At 52.8% G+C, this 15,731-nt stretch overlaps 6 protein-coding genes across 6 annotated transcripts; 5 read left to right on the top strand and 1 right to left on the bottom strand.

Annotated features, from left to right (window-relative positions):
* Window positions 1-38: 38 nt before the first annotated feature.
* Window positions 39-1,499, top strand: N7468_007994 (uncharacterized protein; the record flags this gene model as incomplete). The annotated part of the gene is made up of 1 exon (XM_058477290.1): window positions 39-1,499. The coding sequence occupies one exon, from the start codon at window positions 39-41 to the stop codon at window positions 1,497-1,499; it is 1,461 nt and encodes a 486-aa protein (XP_058327635.1).
* Window positions 1,500-3,058: 1,559 nt separating this feature from the next.
* On the top strand, window positions 3,059-4,091 carry N7468_007993 (SE-domain-containing protein; the record flags this gene model as incomplete). The annotated part of the gene is made up of 2 exons (XM_058477289.1): window positions 3,059-3,487; window positions 3,510-4,091. Coding segments are annotated over 2 exons (1,011 nt in total), but the record flags the coding sequence as incomplete, so codon positions are not given.
* A 17-nt stretch (window positions 4,092-4,108) lies between these two features.
* N7468_007992 (squalene monooxygenase) lies at window positions 4,109-4,697 on the top strand (the record flags this gene model as incomplete). Its single annotated transcript, XM_058477288.1, has 2 exons — window positions 4,109-4,343; window positions 4,423-4,697. The coding sequence occupies 2 exons, from the start codon at window positions 4,109-4,111 to the stop codon at window positions 4,695-4,697; spliced, it is 510 nt and encodes a 169-aa protein (XP_058327633.1).
* A 1,463-nt stretch (window positions 4,698-6,160) lies between these two features.
* Window positions 6,161-9,629, bottom strand: N7468_007991 (uncharacterized protein; the record flags this gene model as incomplete). The annotated part of the gene is made up of 2 exons (XM_058477287.1): window positions 6,161-8,823; window positions 8,915-9,629. Coding segments are annotated over 2 exons (3,378 nt in total), but the record flags the coding sequence as incomplete, so codon positions are not given.
* A 1,953-nt stretch (window positions 9,630-11,582) lies between these two features.
* Window positions 11,583-12,065, top strand: N7468_007990 (uncharacterized protein; the record flags this gene model as incomplete). Its single annotated transcript, XM_058477286.1, has 1 exon — window positions 11,583-12,065. One exon carries the CDS (start codon window positions 11,583-11,585, stop codon window positions 12,063-12,065), a length of 483 nt encoding a protein of 160 aa, XP_058327631.1.
* Window positions 12,066-13,268: 1,203 nt separating this feature from the next.
* On the top strand, window positions 13,269-15,083 carry N7468_007989 (uncharacterized protein; the record flags this gene model as incomplete). Its single annotated transcript, XM_058477285.1, has 5 exons — window positions 13,269-13,488; window positions 13,683-13,787; window positions 13,848-14,117; window positions 14,319-14,838; window positions 14,903-15,083. The coding sequence occupies 5 exons, from the start codon at window positions 13,269-13,271 to the stop codon at window positions 15,081-15,083; spliced, it is 1,296 nt and encodes a 431-aa protein (XP_058327630.1).
* Window positions 15,084-15,731: the final 648 nt, after the last annotated feature.

Here is a 15,731-nt window from a genome sequence, read left to right as displayed (position 1 = left end):
GCTGGGATTTTCTCAGCAACCGTCATTCATCGCAGCTTATGATCGTATTTTCCTGGAGTTTTATCCTAGTCACTGGGGGGCCTCAAATTCTCGATTTTCTTATGAGCTCTCTCACCGAATTCGAAATCGTCCCCGACCGGGTTCTCCACCAGCATATCATCGAGGCGCTGGTGGAGCGAGGAGACGATTCTGCTCTATCTACCATCCAGCAAATGGCCGAGGAGCAACAATGGAACACATTCGGCCAAGATAGAGTGGCAGAAATCATCCTAGAACGACGACTCGCTATGAGAGACTCGCCGATGAGTACTTGGAACATGATGCAAGCAGCCAAGAAGCAAGCTCGACTGGTGGCTAGCTCTCGGCGTATCCTTGGTGCCGGCTTTGATGCCGTGTCGACGCCAACGCAAACCGAGATGGCACTGATCAATCACCCCGCACGAGAGACCTACGGCAACACCATGAAGACTCTAGTGGCTAAGACTCCGATCAATCTTTTCATTCCTCTCAACAAGCGCTTGGAACACTTCATTCACTCAGGACATTTCTCCGAAGCCACACATTGTTTCTGGCAAGCTGTTGACAAGGGCTACGCTATCAAGCCTATCCAGATGCAGCTTGCTGTCATCGCCACCCTCCTCGATAAGGGCAACGAGGGTCTTGCGGAGGCCCGCCATATCATTAAGTCTCAATGGCCAACATGGGTCAACCTGCCCTCGCCTCGCAAAACACCGCGCTTCCCGATCGTCATGCCGCTCATGTTCCAGCGGCTGATGCAGGTGGAAGACGCCTACATGAGCGACAGCGATCTGATCAAGATGGCTTTATTCGACTTCTACGAAATCTGCGCCCACACAGACGGCCTCACGGTGAAACATCACGCCGCGATGACTGCTGCTCGCCGCTTGATTGAATCCGGCCGCAGCCAGCCCGCAGTCTTGGTCCTCACTGCTATATACCTCTCCAAGTGGCGCAAGATGTATGGCTTCGGCCAGGTGCCGCTCAAGATGCTCATGCGAGCTTTTGCACTGAGCAGGAATGCTCGCGGTGTGTGGTGGTGCATGGTCGCCGTCCTGTGTCGCCGGGAGCGACCAAACCGCTATTTCCTCGCCGAGGTGAAGAATCTCATGTCATATATGGAGGAATTTTTCGATTCTTCCGCTCTGAACGCCATCGACCATGTCCACGATGCTCTGCAGCAAAAACGCGACGGTGCCCAGCAATGGTCGAATACGCATCGGTCTCACCGGGAGAGGCTTGCCACTCGGAGCGAGTTAACCTCCCCTTCGGCCGGGACGGTTGAAATGGACTGGCCGCTTGATCACGTAGTGAAGCAGTTTGATGAGGAATTAGAGTTCGATCGCCTTATTGGCAGGGCTCAATTTAGTCCGGAGGATTTGGTGTACTGGTGGCGAGAGGATCGGGCTGCTTTCTTGACTCGGAGGCAGCCTGAGCATCCGCTCTATCCGTCGAAGGATCCTTCCAGGCCGCGTGTGTAAAATACCTGTATAACAGAAACATAGACTCTCATTGTATCTTAGAACCGAAATTTTGGAGCGATCTTCGATCACAAACTCTTCTTGAATGATGGTCGATGCCCATGCTTGCGCCGGTGGGCCAAAGTATAACCTTAAATGAGCGGAGGATCATGCAGAGAAGGTGGGGGCTTCCAGCGTTGGCCTGCTTCTCGATCTGGACGTTGGGAATGGTGAGCAAAGGTACCCTTTCACTAAGCAATCACGATCTAGATCTGAGTAGTCTGTGGATATAGAGATCGATCCATGGATGAAATTGATTCTGTGACATCAAGTTCTTGGGAATGTGACTACCTACTAGTCCGAGTAGTGGAAGCGGTCCTCGTTCTTCATAATCGCAGTCTCCCTTATCGTTACGCCTATCATCTTACTTAGACTCACCGGTGGCGACAATTCTATCTTGTGAATATCCTGCAACCGAGATCCATGTGTTCTGCGCCTGCGCAGGACGTGTATCAGGACGACCCACACCCGATTGTGGTCAAACTCCCCACGTTATTGGAAGATCTCGATCTAGCACGAGGTATTTCAAATCAGCAGCAGCACGGATCCTCCTTTCTCTATGAACTAGGGCCCAGTATCAAGTTATCTTTCCGAGACACCGCGTCATACCTGTCAACATATCCCAGGATAGATTCGATGCCCGGTCAGTCTTAGAAGGGGGTTACTAAGCCGCCCCTGGTAGTTAACTAGTTAACTAACTAACTAACCCTACCCCGGGGCCCATTCCAAGGTTTCTGTTGGGATCAGGAGGTACGAATATAGTTGAAGTGGTACCATCCGGACAATAAATCCGATAGGTGCCCGAGCAAATCAAATCGCCACTACATGGACAAGAATAAGGGGCAACCTCTTCGTATAGATGGACTGGCGCAAGGTTCCCTAGGGATGAAGGGCTGGAATCCCAACTAAGTTAGATGGGGAAGCAGCGCATGCATTAGCCCCGGGAAATCAACTACCGGGAAGAAGCTCCTTTCCCACCCCCTTTGAAACGGATCCTTCAACGCTCAGGCAAAGCCAATTGAGAGAGACCGGGTCGGAGAATGCCAGATGAAGCAGCGATCTCTTCAGTTGCGTTTAGGGTGTTTACTGCGTTTAGTAGCATTCAGGGCCGTTTAGAGTTGTGGAGCCCTTAGTATGAGCTGTACATGGTAGAATCAGTCATCGGAAGTACCAGAGCTCGAATTCTGCTGCGCCCCTGAGGCTTCCAAGGCGAAGGAGATACGGGGATTTGGGGATTTGGGGGATTTGAGTACTTTTGTCGTAGGAGAGTAATCACTAGTACTTCCTAGCATGTTTGACAGGTGAGGTGAATCCATTTGCCCACGATTGACATACAGTAAGGTATGTTGGATAGAGACTGCGATAAAAGATAAGGAGTCACGAGAAAGGCGGAGAGCCCGTTGGGCCATTCACATGTCATGCCACCCTGGGGATCAGCCCATAACTCTAGAACTTTTTTTCCCCAAAAGCCTTTGCTTCTGATTTCCCTTTAATCTCCTGCCCTTTATAATTGTCAAGGATGCCCCTGGCGGCAACGGCCGCTTTGTCCTTGTGATTTCAATCCCGCCCTTAATTTCCCCCCTCGCTCACCATGGCCTCCCCCTAACGGCCATATCAATGGCTCCAACGGACATGCGAACGGTCACGCCAATGGCCACGCCAATGGCCACGCCAATGGTCACGCCGAAGGACGCAAAGAGCAACACGAAGCAGACGTCGTTATCATCGGCGCGGGCGTTCTCGGTTGCGCCCTTGCCGTCACGCTGGGGAAGCAAGGCCGAAGCGTGATCTTGTTGGAGGCTTCATGGAAAGAGCCTGATCGCATTGTCGGCGAATTGCTTCAGCCTGGAGGTGTCGAGGCCCTAGGGAAGCTTGGTCTGAGTGAGTGCCTCGAGGGGATCGATGCCCTCCCCGTCAAAGGATACCACATCGAATACTTCCGCGACCCCGTTCGTCTCGATTACCCCAGAGACTCCCCCCCGGTCCAGCGTCGCCGAACCCGAAGGCCGCGCTTTCCACCATGGCAGATTCGTGTCGAAGTTACGAGAGGCGGTGCTCGCTACCCCCAACGTGACTGTGGTTGAGACCAAGGCCACAGGCCTGATAACTTCCTCGGAGACGGATCAGGTTGTTGGGGTCGAATGTGTCACCAAGGACCTGAAAGATTGCTATCTCGCCCAGCTGACAGTGATTGCCGATGGCTACGACTCGAAATTCCGCAAGGGACACCACGCACATGCTCCGACTCGCCGCTCCAAATTTTGGGGCCTTGAGATGATCGATGCCAAACTCCCCGAGCCTCATTACGGCCATGTCCTGTTAAGCGATAACCCTCCCATTTTGATGTACCAGATCGGAACCCATGAAACCCGCATCCTGATCGATATTCCGGATAACTTCCCCGCTGCATCTGTACAGAACGGCGGTGTGAAAGGCTACATGCGAAATCAGATCCTGCCGAGGCTTCCAGAGGAGACCCGGCCGGCTTTCGAGGCGGCCTTGGATGAGGCAAGATGCGCTCCATGCCCAACTCTTTCTTGCCGGCCTCGGTGAATAAGACCCCTGGCTTAATGTTATTGGGCGATGCCCTTAACATGCGACATCCGCTTACCGGCGGTGGAATGACTGTCGCTCTGACTGACGTGGTCATTATTCGTGACGTCCTTTCGCCCGAGAAGGTGCCTTCTCTCAAAGACACACGGCTGGTATTGAAGCAACTCCAGGAGTTCCACTGGCTCAGAAAGAAGTCCTCAATGGTCATTAATATCCTGGCGCAAGCTCTGTACTTGCTTTTTGCTGCCAATGGTAGGTTCCGCTGAATATTTCTCTCTCTCCCCCTCTCTCCTTCTCTCCCCCGAAACTATCGGCTAACCTAGTCCGCTAGATGATTCTCTCTATGCTCTTCAGCGCGGGTGCTTCCGCTACTTCCAGAACGGTCCTAAATGCACCGACGAGCCCGTGCTCATGCTCGCGGGTCTTTTGAAGCAGCCCTCCGTCCTCATCTCCCACTTCTTCACCGTCGCCTTCCTCTCCATCCGGGTCCAACTCTCCGCCACCCCTTGGTCCCAACTCTACATGTTCCCGATCAATTCCATTCAAGTGTTCTGGAAAGCCTGCGTCGTCATCCTGCCTTTCCTCTACGCTGAGCTCACGAGTTGATGTGTCTGAGCCAGATCCATATACCTGATGCATCGTTATGAACATATTGTCTATTCCCATCTCTGCGTGTTAATACTGAACGCACCCTTTACATCCCCTAATCTGCCATGTGCCAAAAGTTGCAAATATTTCCTCGAGCTAAACCCCAGATGCAAGGCAGCAGGGCTTTGTGCGACTTTTCCCCTGCCTATCTTGAGTAAAGAGCTTCCAACCAAGATAACAACCAAGAATAAAAAAAGGCTCGAGCGTAACTGTTACATATTTCGTCTTATCTTTTTTTTCTCCCCTCGACCCTGTCCAACTGTAGTGCCTGCAGTCACCGAGAATGCAAGATACCATCCCTCCCAAATTCCTGTGCGACCATTCATCACGGCAGCCGTGGTATCAATGGCGCAATAGAAGAGGCAGGAGCACCTCTTAGGTACAAATGCTGGCCGCCTCTCCGGGTTAGACGACTACGTCTGCTTATCTCAAACTGAGCCTGTAGGGGCCCAAGGCAATCGCCCACAAAGAAAATCCTTTCTACCATCCAAGCCCTCCCAACTGGACCCTGGAAACCCTCAGCCCGTTACCAAAGTTTAGATCGAGGATTCTGCTTTATTCTTTATTAATCCCTGACGCTGGTACATTTATCCCTCCCTTCATAGCAAAGCAACAGTGAACCAGCACCACTACTAGTATCCTATAATACCAGTACTCATTACATCTGACTCGAAAGTTGAAGTTACTCCTAGAACCACGTCAGAAACTCGTTAAACTCTTTGAACATTTTGTCTTTTCTCATTGACAGCAGCGTTAATTTCTTTTGTACAGGACCGAAATGGGTACCATTGCAAAACAAGAGGGGGAAAAAGAAACACAGGAACATCATGAAAAATCCAGAAAACCAGGCTTCTCGAATGTGGAAATCGTCAATACAAAGGCTGTGCATGTCTCCGCTTCAATGTGCATATGCCCCTCCCTGCCGACTCCGAAAATGATAATGGACATGCAATGATAAGAACAAATCGCCGAGGGGAGAAAGAAAACGGGATGCAGGGATGATGGTTTCTCAGATCTTCAAGTTGGTACAGTTGCCTTTCATTGGGGGGTTATTTGGGGTATGTGGTACGACAAAATTCAGGGCATCGTCGGGTATCGAACACAGGGCGGCAGGCTTGGGAAGTGCCCTGCTGTGAAGCCCCAGGCGGTCTCGAGGCGAGAGGAGTTGTGCATCCAACGAGTCTGGGGGATTGGAAGCGTTAAGGGTGAGTAATTTTAGGGATATCAGGAACAAGATTTTTTTTTTTTTTTAAAAAAAAAAAATTGATCAGATCTCGAGAATTTTTCCTATCATAGGGTGCGTTATGTTCCTCTCTTTCTTCCCGTTCCCCTTTTTTTTTCTTTTACCGAATTGCCTTATGTGGCGTATTGCACTCAGGATACTATGATAGATCTCGATCGAAATGTTGAGGGGCTTGCATTTACCCGCCCTTGCGTTGCGACTCGTCGACAGGAGGAGGCTCGGTGTTGGCGCTTCCTCCATTGCGCGAGTCAGCAGAGACCTTGCTGCGCCGGTTCTTTTTCTTGGTGGTTTGCCAGCCACTGCCATGATTCGCCTCCGGGCCGTTGGTTAAGCCATTGGCCTTACGTGAAGAATTCTCGGCCTGTCGTTCTTTCGCATCGGACGCAGCATGATCATTGCGGCCCTTGGCCTTCGGCTTGTGGCCATGGCCGTGACCGTGGTGGTTGACACCGTTCTGCTTGTCCGCTTCTCCACCGTTTGGGCGACGCTTGTTTGACGTCTGCTGGCGCCCGTCGTTTGCCTGGTTGTGTGCAGCTTTCTCGTTGGAAGAGCTCTTGGCTGGAGCAGATTCCTTGGCCCCCTGCTGCGACTGGCTGCCTTTGTTGGTGGACTTTGCCTGGTTCGCCTGGCTCTGCGATTGAGCGAGTCTTTCGGCATTCGACAAATGTAAGTTTTGCAGTCGGCTAGCAAGGAGCTGGGTCGAGCCGGCGCCTCCGTCGAGTTGAGAGTCGGCAAGTTTGGGGGTATGATTATGCATGTCATGATTATGCGTGTCAAGATTCGGCAGACGGCTGAAACCAGGTTGATCCATCTCGAACGGCGCAGGGTCCTGGAAATCCTGAGACAAGGAGTCTGAGAAGCTAGCCGGCGTGTTAATGGTCTGGTCATCCGAGTTCGAGGTGAAGTTCGTCATCGCGGTGTAGGAGTCGGTCAAGTCAGGCACATATGACACCCGGTTCTCACCCGGGGGAACAGACCCGTCCACGATCAAAGGGCCCCGGTCCGCAGGAGCAGCAGGGCGCGACGTGGACCGCTGCGGCGGTGCTGGGGATCGAGAACTTCCAGTGGGGGTTTGTTCCGAACGGGTACTTTGAGCTTCCGACGAAATAATACCAGACTGGGGATCTGACGGAAGCAAGTTAGACTGATAGTCATGCTGCATCGGGAGATAACTTGAGGCATAGCCATTAGGCGGAACTGCGCCAAGAGACAGCATGGAGAGGTGCTGCTGCAGCTGCTCCTGCGATGGAGAAAGGTAGCCAAGGTAATCCTGCGATCTACCACCATCAAAAGGATCAATCCTGTGAGGCGAGCTTTCGTCCCCACTGCCATCTCCACCCTCTGACTCAAGTCCGAGCCCCTGGCTCGGAGCAAAAGACGTGTCAAAAGGCCGAGGGGCTTGATAAAGCTGGGAGTACTGCTGGGAAGATGGTGAATGTTGAGCTCGAGCGGGCTGTGACTGTGCCCGAAGAGAGGAGTTTGATGAAGAGCCATTGGCAGCAGAGCCACGTCGGGGCTCCGGACGGAAATCCTGGGCAGTAACAGAGGGTGAAGAAGGATTTGTACTACTGCTGCTGCCCTGTGTGCCAATAGCACTGACAGAGGCATAGGTCGGAAGGTACTGGTTATTATGTAGAACACCTGGCGCAAGAGATGGAACCACGCTTGGCTGTGAGCGTAAGAACTCTTCTCCCACATAATCCGGACGCTGAGGTGCATTCCAATTGAGGAAAGGGTTAGTTCGTAGAATCAATGGGGGACGGCGGCCAGCAGCCATTGCCTGTTGCTGCAGATGCAACCGCAATTCTTGCTCCTGAGCCTGCAGCACTTGGATCTGCGCAAACAGTTGGTCGGCAAGCATACTCTGAGCTTGCTGCTGTGCCTGCATAGAAAGCTCTGGCATATTGGGATTCTGCTGGAGTGGCCGAGACCCAGGCGCACCGTTTCCGCCCTTAGTGCTTCCCGTGTTGGATGCCCGACGGCCTCCATTGAACCCTCCACGAATTGGATACTGGTTGTTGTATCGCCCTCCTGCACGATTGCCATTGCCCCCTCCTGCGCGGCCTCCACGGGTTGGCATGATGGGAGTGATGACATGACGTGGCTGAGGTGGTGGGCGTTCGGGGGGACGCTCCGTTGATTGGGGGAATACGAATTGCTCACAGGCGCCAGACAGGTCTGCTTGGGCGATATATTTGAAAGATCGGCGTAATTCCAGGTGAAGACCTTTGAAGGATGTGTCGTCGGCCGTGTTACCCAGGTTTCTCTCCGTATTGAACGGTTCCTCCACACACAAACGGTTGTTGGTTGCCAAGTGCCATTTCTTATCCACCTTGGAAATCAAACGGCCCTCCCTCACAGAAACCACGCTCTTTTCATAGTTGATCTCATGGCCATAGTATCGAAAGAACTCAAAGAGCAGTTCGCCCACAGACTGTTTGTTCCTGCGACCAAACCCAGCAAATGACTTTGGATCGTCATCAAAGCCACACTCAAGGCCACTGATAATTCGCTCCCGATGAGGACGAGCTTGAAGACTCGGGAGGATGGGGGGATCTCGAGTTTGCAGAAAGTTAATAATCAGACATATCCACGTGTATGAGCTCAAGGTACCACCAGAGCCTGCATCGTTGAGAACACGTCTTTTTGTCCAGTGCTTCACGCTCATTGCCAATGGTCTGACACGCTCATCGGCCTCCACATACGTCCGGATCATACGAGTATTCTCCAGCGCCAGGGTATTGTTAACATTCATATCGCATGCCAACTTCAGTTCCGGATCCCAGATTTTAACAATAGGAACCTTTGCGTGAGACACACATACAACGCGTTCCATACCATCTGCAAACCGAAGGTTAGTTCGAATTTCCAAAAAGAGAAAATGAAAAAGATACTGGACAGGCCATAGGGAGGAAGGGGAGGCCGCTCTTACGTTTTGCTAAAACATCTGCCAGAAGACAGACCTGCTCCAGATCCCTGAAATCTGTTGTGATGCAGATATCCACTGTCTCTTGTAAGCCTGGGGTTTCTGGGATTCCGGGTGAATCGTTGAGACTAAGTCTCGCAAACCCGCCAAACATACCGTCTGAGTCGCTCGAGCAGAGTTTATTCCCCGAAGAACCAAACACATTCGCCTTGATGTTATGGCCGGGCCACTGCTCGTTGAACAATCTTTCAAGTTTCTGAACCAGCTGTCGGCGGCGGTCGTCACTTTCGGCAGATGGTAATAGCTGGTCGTACAAGTTCATGATATCGGCCGTGATTCGTGAGTCTTCCTCTGCATCGAGTTTTTCTTTCAACCCCTCCTTCTCCTCCGGCAAAAGATCCGACCCTAGGCTGTATGGTATGCGTCGGCGATAGTATGTCATCGCAGTCTCATACTTACAGCCGCCCAGCACTTTTTGAGGGCTGAAGTGGGCGGATTCGGAGTGGGTGGAACGAGGAGAGCTGCCACGGGCGGGGGACGGCGTCCGGGAGTGGAAGGAAAGGTTGCGCGCATGTTGATAGGGGGTCGAGGGGAGGGAGCTGGACTGTTGTGAGTTCAATTGTGGCCGAGCTGGGATCTCGGCGTCGCGAGACGGCGGCGCCCATGCCATCGTGGGGGGCTGTTCCCCCACGAGGGGAATCGAGAAGGTAGCTGCGTCTCTGTCTCCGATCCGTTGAATGGCTCACTTTGGACAGGTACGGCCAGGATCCGTTGATCGCGTCTTTCGAGGGTCGGGGTGAGAGGGGGGCAAACGGTCCGGGAGGTTTAAAGGTGGGTTCGCACTGATGGTGAAATCGAGGATTGGCAGGGGATTGTGTTCCCCTGACACGCGCATAAAGGATCAGGAATATTCGTCAAGCTGTTTCGAGAAAAGAACGAAATTGGAAAGAAAAAAGCGTGTCTCGACCAGGAGCAAAGAGAACGGGAAAAAAAAGAGCAGAGCGTCACCAGGATGATGTGGGATTTCCCGAGGATGTTTCTGTGGAGAGATTAGAAGGGAAATTGGAGATGGGAAAGTTCAGGCAACGCACGCGAAAGTGAGAGGAACCAGCCGGGGCTCCGATTGAAAGTAATGTCACGGACAGCGCCCAGTCCAGTTGATCGGGGAGGTTTTCGAAGGAAGAGGTGCAGCCCCTGTCGGCGGTAAAGACACAGCCGACCGCAAGCCACCCTCCGTTGGTGATCATGGTCCTCGATCCCTCTAAGACATTCTCCAGCAGGTTTCAGCGCGGAGGACTTGAACTACTTTCCTGCTTTCCTTTTGGTCCTTCTGTGGTGTGCGACTCATCGCCTTCTACAATTGCAGCGCCACTCTTCTTGCTATCCACATCCTTTGGAAACTGTATACCGGCCTATTTCAACCTCTTTCCTCTCCTCTTTTGCCCGTCCTTGTTCAAAGCCTCCTGGTCTGTCACGAGTCAATGCGGCCGATTCCTTTGTCCCTGATCCTCTCACACCCAATGAGCCATGGGATTGGTGCATCACTTGCATTGGGGAAAAGTATGCTAGCACAATCTATCTCACACGTCCCCGTTTACCCTTGAACCCCCCTTTTTATTTTCCCAGCGTGCAGCACAATCTCAGGGCATGCAGGTACAAGTATCGATCCCGGAGATATTGATAGCGATAGGAGGTCGACCACCCCCTTATTGATCGTCATTTCTGCAACCCCCCCGCGGTACCCGTTCTTACACGTGCGAGATGCACTATAACCCAATCAAGCATTGAAGAACACCTGGGCACGTTTCTATGATCCGTGACATGTCATGGCTTATCCAAAAGGATCTTTCATTCTTACCAAAGGTAGCCCCCCTTCTTCTCGTATTTGCCTTCCAGCCCTGGGTCGAGCTGTCTTTTTGGAACGCGCTTTGTTATAGTCGTTCGGAACCCCGAGAACACTTTCCCCATTGGGCCTACCACTCTTGGGCTTTAAGGCCTAAAGAATCCCCATGAATCGCTTAAAGGAGAAAAGAGCTTGAGCCACCTCCTTTGTTACTGGTCTAGACCATGAGTCCGGTGAATTTTGCGAGATCTTACGATTGGAGATATGGTCGCATTTCCCTGGTTGTTGAACTGGAACATCTTACCGGGCCAATATCTAGTAAGTTTTTCTTTGGACCTGTCTAGCGATCAAGAGTTTCCAAATTCTTAGGCGGCGATTGGCCCGCCCCATACCAGCCGTGTATCACGAATAGCCTTGGTCAACATCGAGGCCTCCAGGGTAACGCGGGCGTTGAAATTCCGGAATAACAGTTGTGATACACGGAGGGTTTGGAGGAGCAGCGCAGTGTCGGGTGGTGCGGCTTGCTGTTGGTGAGGGCTATCTGTAACTGAATTTAGCTGCAAGATCGACTAAGTACGGACTAAGACAAAACCGCTCGATGAGAGTAGGTTAGGACTACCCCCATGTAGACCTCCTATAGATAGTCGATCAAGCTTGGAAGTTAATCGCCTCACTTTATACCTCTCGGTGGTGGCATCCACCTTCAATTGCCCCGAGGGTCCACAAGGTTCCCATACCAGTCCAGTACTAGTCTACTCCGGATGTAATCTACTTCGAAGGCTTCCATCTTGCCACTTGGGTTCTTTCGTAGTACTTTCCCTTCCATGCAGGATGCAGCGGGGGCCAGGGTATGAAAAGGCCTCCCAGGCGAGAGGGGTTGCGGACCTTGCGGAAGAATATAAAATAGAGTGGCCGCCGGATCCACTTGGCACTCCTGAACTGACCGATGCGTTGGCCATAAGCACAGGCCAAAGGAGTCTATTGTCTATTGCATGTTACGACCTCGAGGGCTACAGAGTGGGTACTTCAAGTGTTCATACTCGAAATCAAGAGTCGCAGTCCGAGCCATCTTCTCTCCCCACCCTCCCCAACCCTCACGTTCAAGTTCTCTATGAGGGGCACTGCAGGAAAAGGCACCTGCAGTGCTCTGCAGTAAGCTTATGCGACACTTACGAGTTCCCACTTCTGATCTTGAGCGTTAGTCGCTACGCGTGTCTGCGAGCCGGTACATCATACGGTATTGGACTCGGACTTGACCACCATGGCACTGTATGGGGAGTGGACTGCGAAGGCTATTGTAATATTCCAGAATGATGGAGGCTGCGTGGCGCCCTTTTTGGCAAAATATCATCGGTGCATCTAGGGTGGACCTTGGGCTGCATGCACGCATTTGCCATTGCCATCATCGTACATGGACTACATCCGAGCACCACTCCAGTCCCTTAGGGCCGGTGGAGAGGGGAACAGGTTTGTCAGCCCGGCTGTAGCGGCCAAGAGAAGTAATAAATAAAAAAGCAGGGAACGTGACCCCAGCCCTGAACAGTACACCAGAGACAGACGTTGAAGCTTGGGGGACGCTTAGGCACACGCCCCGTGCCCCCGTCCAATCTCCGGTGACCCAGCCTAGAGTTAGCCCAGGTCAGGCCAAGCCAGGCCAGTTCAGGCCAGTTCTGACTCTAGCCGGGAATTGCCGCGCTACAAGGTACTAAGGATGCGTACAGTACAATACTGCAACGTGAATTCATCGCACGGCGCTCTCGCCCATAGTCGAGAATCATGTGTACAAAAGTAAACATTTTCAATCCCCACGTCGGGTAGACTATGAAGGACTCTCTGGAAGACGGGATAACCGAAATCGAATATGAGAGACAAAAGAAAAATAGTCCAAAGCCATAGTCCGCATCACCGTGATTGTCCTACTCTATAAGCTTGGGAAGAAAAAGGAAGTATTTCCCCTCGTTACTTTTGTACTCGGAGAGACCCTCAGGTAATCCAGAATCCACACGCCCCCAACGGACCCTCTCTCCTTTTCCAATTTCACCTTCCCCCTCTCTTCTCACCTCCATCCATCCCCTGCCTCGTTCACTCGTGGTAGTCTCTCTCTTCTCCCATCTAGAGGCTTTTTCCTGTAAGTGTCTGTTTGGCATTTTAGCTCCCTCGGGTATTCGCTCGTGGGCGAAAAAAAAATACCCGCCAAAAAAAAAAACCGCCCCGATCCCGCGGTGCGGCACAGCGGGTCCCACGGCCATTTTCTTCGTTTCCCTAGTGTACACCTGGTATCTCCTCGAGTCTGGCCTACGGACACCGGCTGTGATAACTCGAATTTGGCGGGGTTTGTCTCTTTGCCGATTGTTCCCAACGTCTTGCGCTGCTGTGTTATGGTATTGAGGCTCATCTCCGATTTTTCTATCTCAAACCAGATCGCCTCTACCGGACGGATCAACTCCTTCGCCGTTCCCACCCCCTGAATCGTTCGCCGTTCAGCCCTCGACGAAGTTTTTCTCCTCCCAACCGGCCATGTCTCAATACTACGAACCGCAGAGTTGGCAGGCTCCTGCCTCGCGCCAGGTCTCTTGGGAACAACCCGTTCCGCCGTCTCGATCAGGTATGGATTTTGTGGACTCGGCCCAGAATGGAACAAAACTTTATATCTCTATATACTCACGCTCCGTCTCTACAGGCTCCAGCTCGGTCTCCCAGCGCGAGGATAGCCCGGCCTTTTCCTCCCAATTTGACGGTATGCACCCACTTTCGTCGGATTTGTTCCGGTTCGCCTCGTCCAGAGCCAACCTCCGAATGGAATCCCATGTTTCAGGATAATGCTGGTGGCTTTCAACAATGCCCGGGACGAGGACCGCTCAATGATGGCCTTCTTTCTCGAACCTATTCGATAAATCGTTGAACCGAGTGGTTGCTGATTACATATAACAGAGGTTGATCGTGCGATTGATAATCTGGTCAAGAGCGGGAAGCTTTGGAATGCTCCTCGCCGGGACTCGATGCCCATGATGATGGGTCGGCCCTACCCCGACTATGGTACGTGGGCAAACCCTCGGTCCATGCGGCGTCCGCGCTCCTAACTCGAATTCGCGGCAGATCCTCGCATGGCGGGTGGCGGCCCCCAGCGACACCATTCGATCAGCGAGTTCGAAGGCTCACGGATGCACCCGTCCGGCGGCAACGTGCAGGGCTTCTATGCCTCCCAGCGGTACCAGGGCCACCAGGGCCATCAGGGATCCCAGGGGCCTCCGGGACCCCAGGGTCGCCCGAATGAAGTAGAGCAGATGATGCAGGCGAAGCGTCGGATGGCAGCTCAGCGTGAACGGGAGCTGCGCAACTATCATCAAGAGCAGCAGTACAACCGAAGTACGTGGTAGCGTTGTGCTTTTTTCCTTTCTCACTTCTCGTCCTCAATTCCCTGTCATATATTCCCCCTCGACCTTTTTTTCCCTCTTCTCCTTTCTCTGCATCTATGTATCCATCGGCCTTGTATATTATATCGGTTTGGCATCGTCTTTTGTCTCCAAAACGTGCACATTTTTTAATACGTGATTTCTCTCTCCAAAGGCCTCCTCGCCGAAATGTCCGCAAGCAAGTCCGACCGCTCTGTCAGCCCGGCGGCTGTGAGTGAAGAAAGCCGCCGAGACTTACTGGCTCGCCAACACCGAGCCCTATACGGCAACGAGAGTCCTGCTTTCTTCCCTCCAGGCCCTCTGCCAGACGACAACTCGCGACCCGAAAGCCAGGCTGGCGGGACTCCATCTTCTGCCGGTGTCCGCGGAGCCTCTCCGCGAGGCGTGGACCTCTTCGGTCTAGCTCAGCCTGGCGCATCTGTGGATGGTGCATCTGGCTTGCAGTCCCCATCTCGTGCAAACAGCACCTCTTCGCCTAGTTCCGCGATTAACGCCGGTTTCCCCGAGCAGCCCGTTCCTTCGACCTCGTCGCCCACCGCCGCCGACTCGGCTTCTCGCCAGCCTTCTGTAAAGTCGACGGGGGGCCCCATCGGCTCTGGCTCTGTCGCGAACTCTGTCGGTCCCATTGGCTCTCGCCCAGTTCCAGGCCAGACCTCAGCTCCAGCCGCCAACCCGTCCTTGAACAAGCGCTCTACCACTCCCCTACCCTCGCCCCCTAGGGTTCGGTTTCACGCCCAGTGAAGCCGCAGCGGTCGCGAATGAACGCTCCACTTCCGCTTCCTCTAACCCAGCCGTCACTGCTGCTGCTGCCGCCGGTCCCAAGGAAGCTTCATCTGGTGTGGGTCTAGGCTGGAGCAACGGCAGCGGTGTCTGGGGCTCCAAGAGCGGACTCGGTGTCCAGGCCTCGGTATGGGGCTAGAACAGGATGGTTTTTCTCACCGCATTAAAGGGGTTGTCGGAGAGGCGCATGCATTCGTAGGGGGTTCTTCCTTTCCCACTCCCTTTTCACTACCTATTTGACTATTCAATGGCGTTTGCTAGGATCGGGCTTTGCGGCGATATTCGGGACTTGGTACATACATGGCTTGATTGCGCAGGGGCCTGCTTTCTTATGTGGGTCTTTCTTCGGTTGATACTTGGATTGTCTTCCTTATCTGTTCTTTTTCCTTTTTCTCTCACTTATATTTGCGTTTCCGTGGCTACTGCTTGCGAGCTTTGTCTGCCTGTGGGCTTCACGAGCTGGTGTCAGTGGGTTTTTAGGGTTCGCGGAGTCGCGCTGGTGTCTGGACCGGATCGGAATCTAAAATTGCCTCCGTGGAGGCTAACGGTGTCCTTGATCCTTTATGATGGGGTTGCTCTGGTTCTTGTCTATTCTTGGTTATATTGGCTGTTCTGGTGTCCATCTTTAACATCTGGTGCCTGGATGGTTGGAAATATGGCGCTTTCTGCTGGAGGGTGCGAAGGGACTCTCATTTCTCGGTGTCTTTGTTTCTTGTTATTTTTTTTGTCTGTCTCTATTCGGACTTACGCAGGTCGGGCAAGGTTTGCACATTTGGAATTGGACCTC

This window comes from Penicillium chermesinum (assembly GCF_028974085.1).
Source record: "Penicillium chermesinum strain IBT 19713 chromosome Unknown utg000006l:1.0-2335141.0:1.0-2336784.0, whole genome shotgun sequence".
In the NCBI taxonomy this organism is placed as follows: Eukaryota; Fungi; Ascomycota; class Eurotiomycetes; order Eurotiales; family Aspergillaceae; genus Penicillium; species Penicillium chermesinum.
Note: the sequence above shows the minus strand (reverse complement) of the source record. Positions and strands in the feature narration are given on the sequence as shown.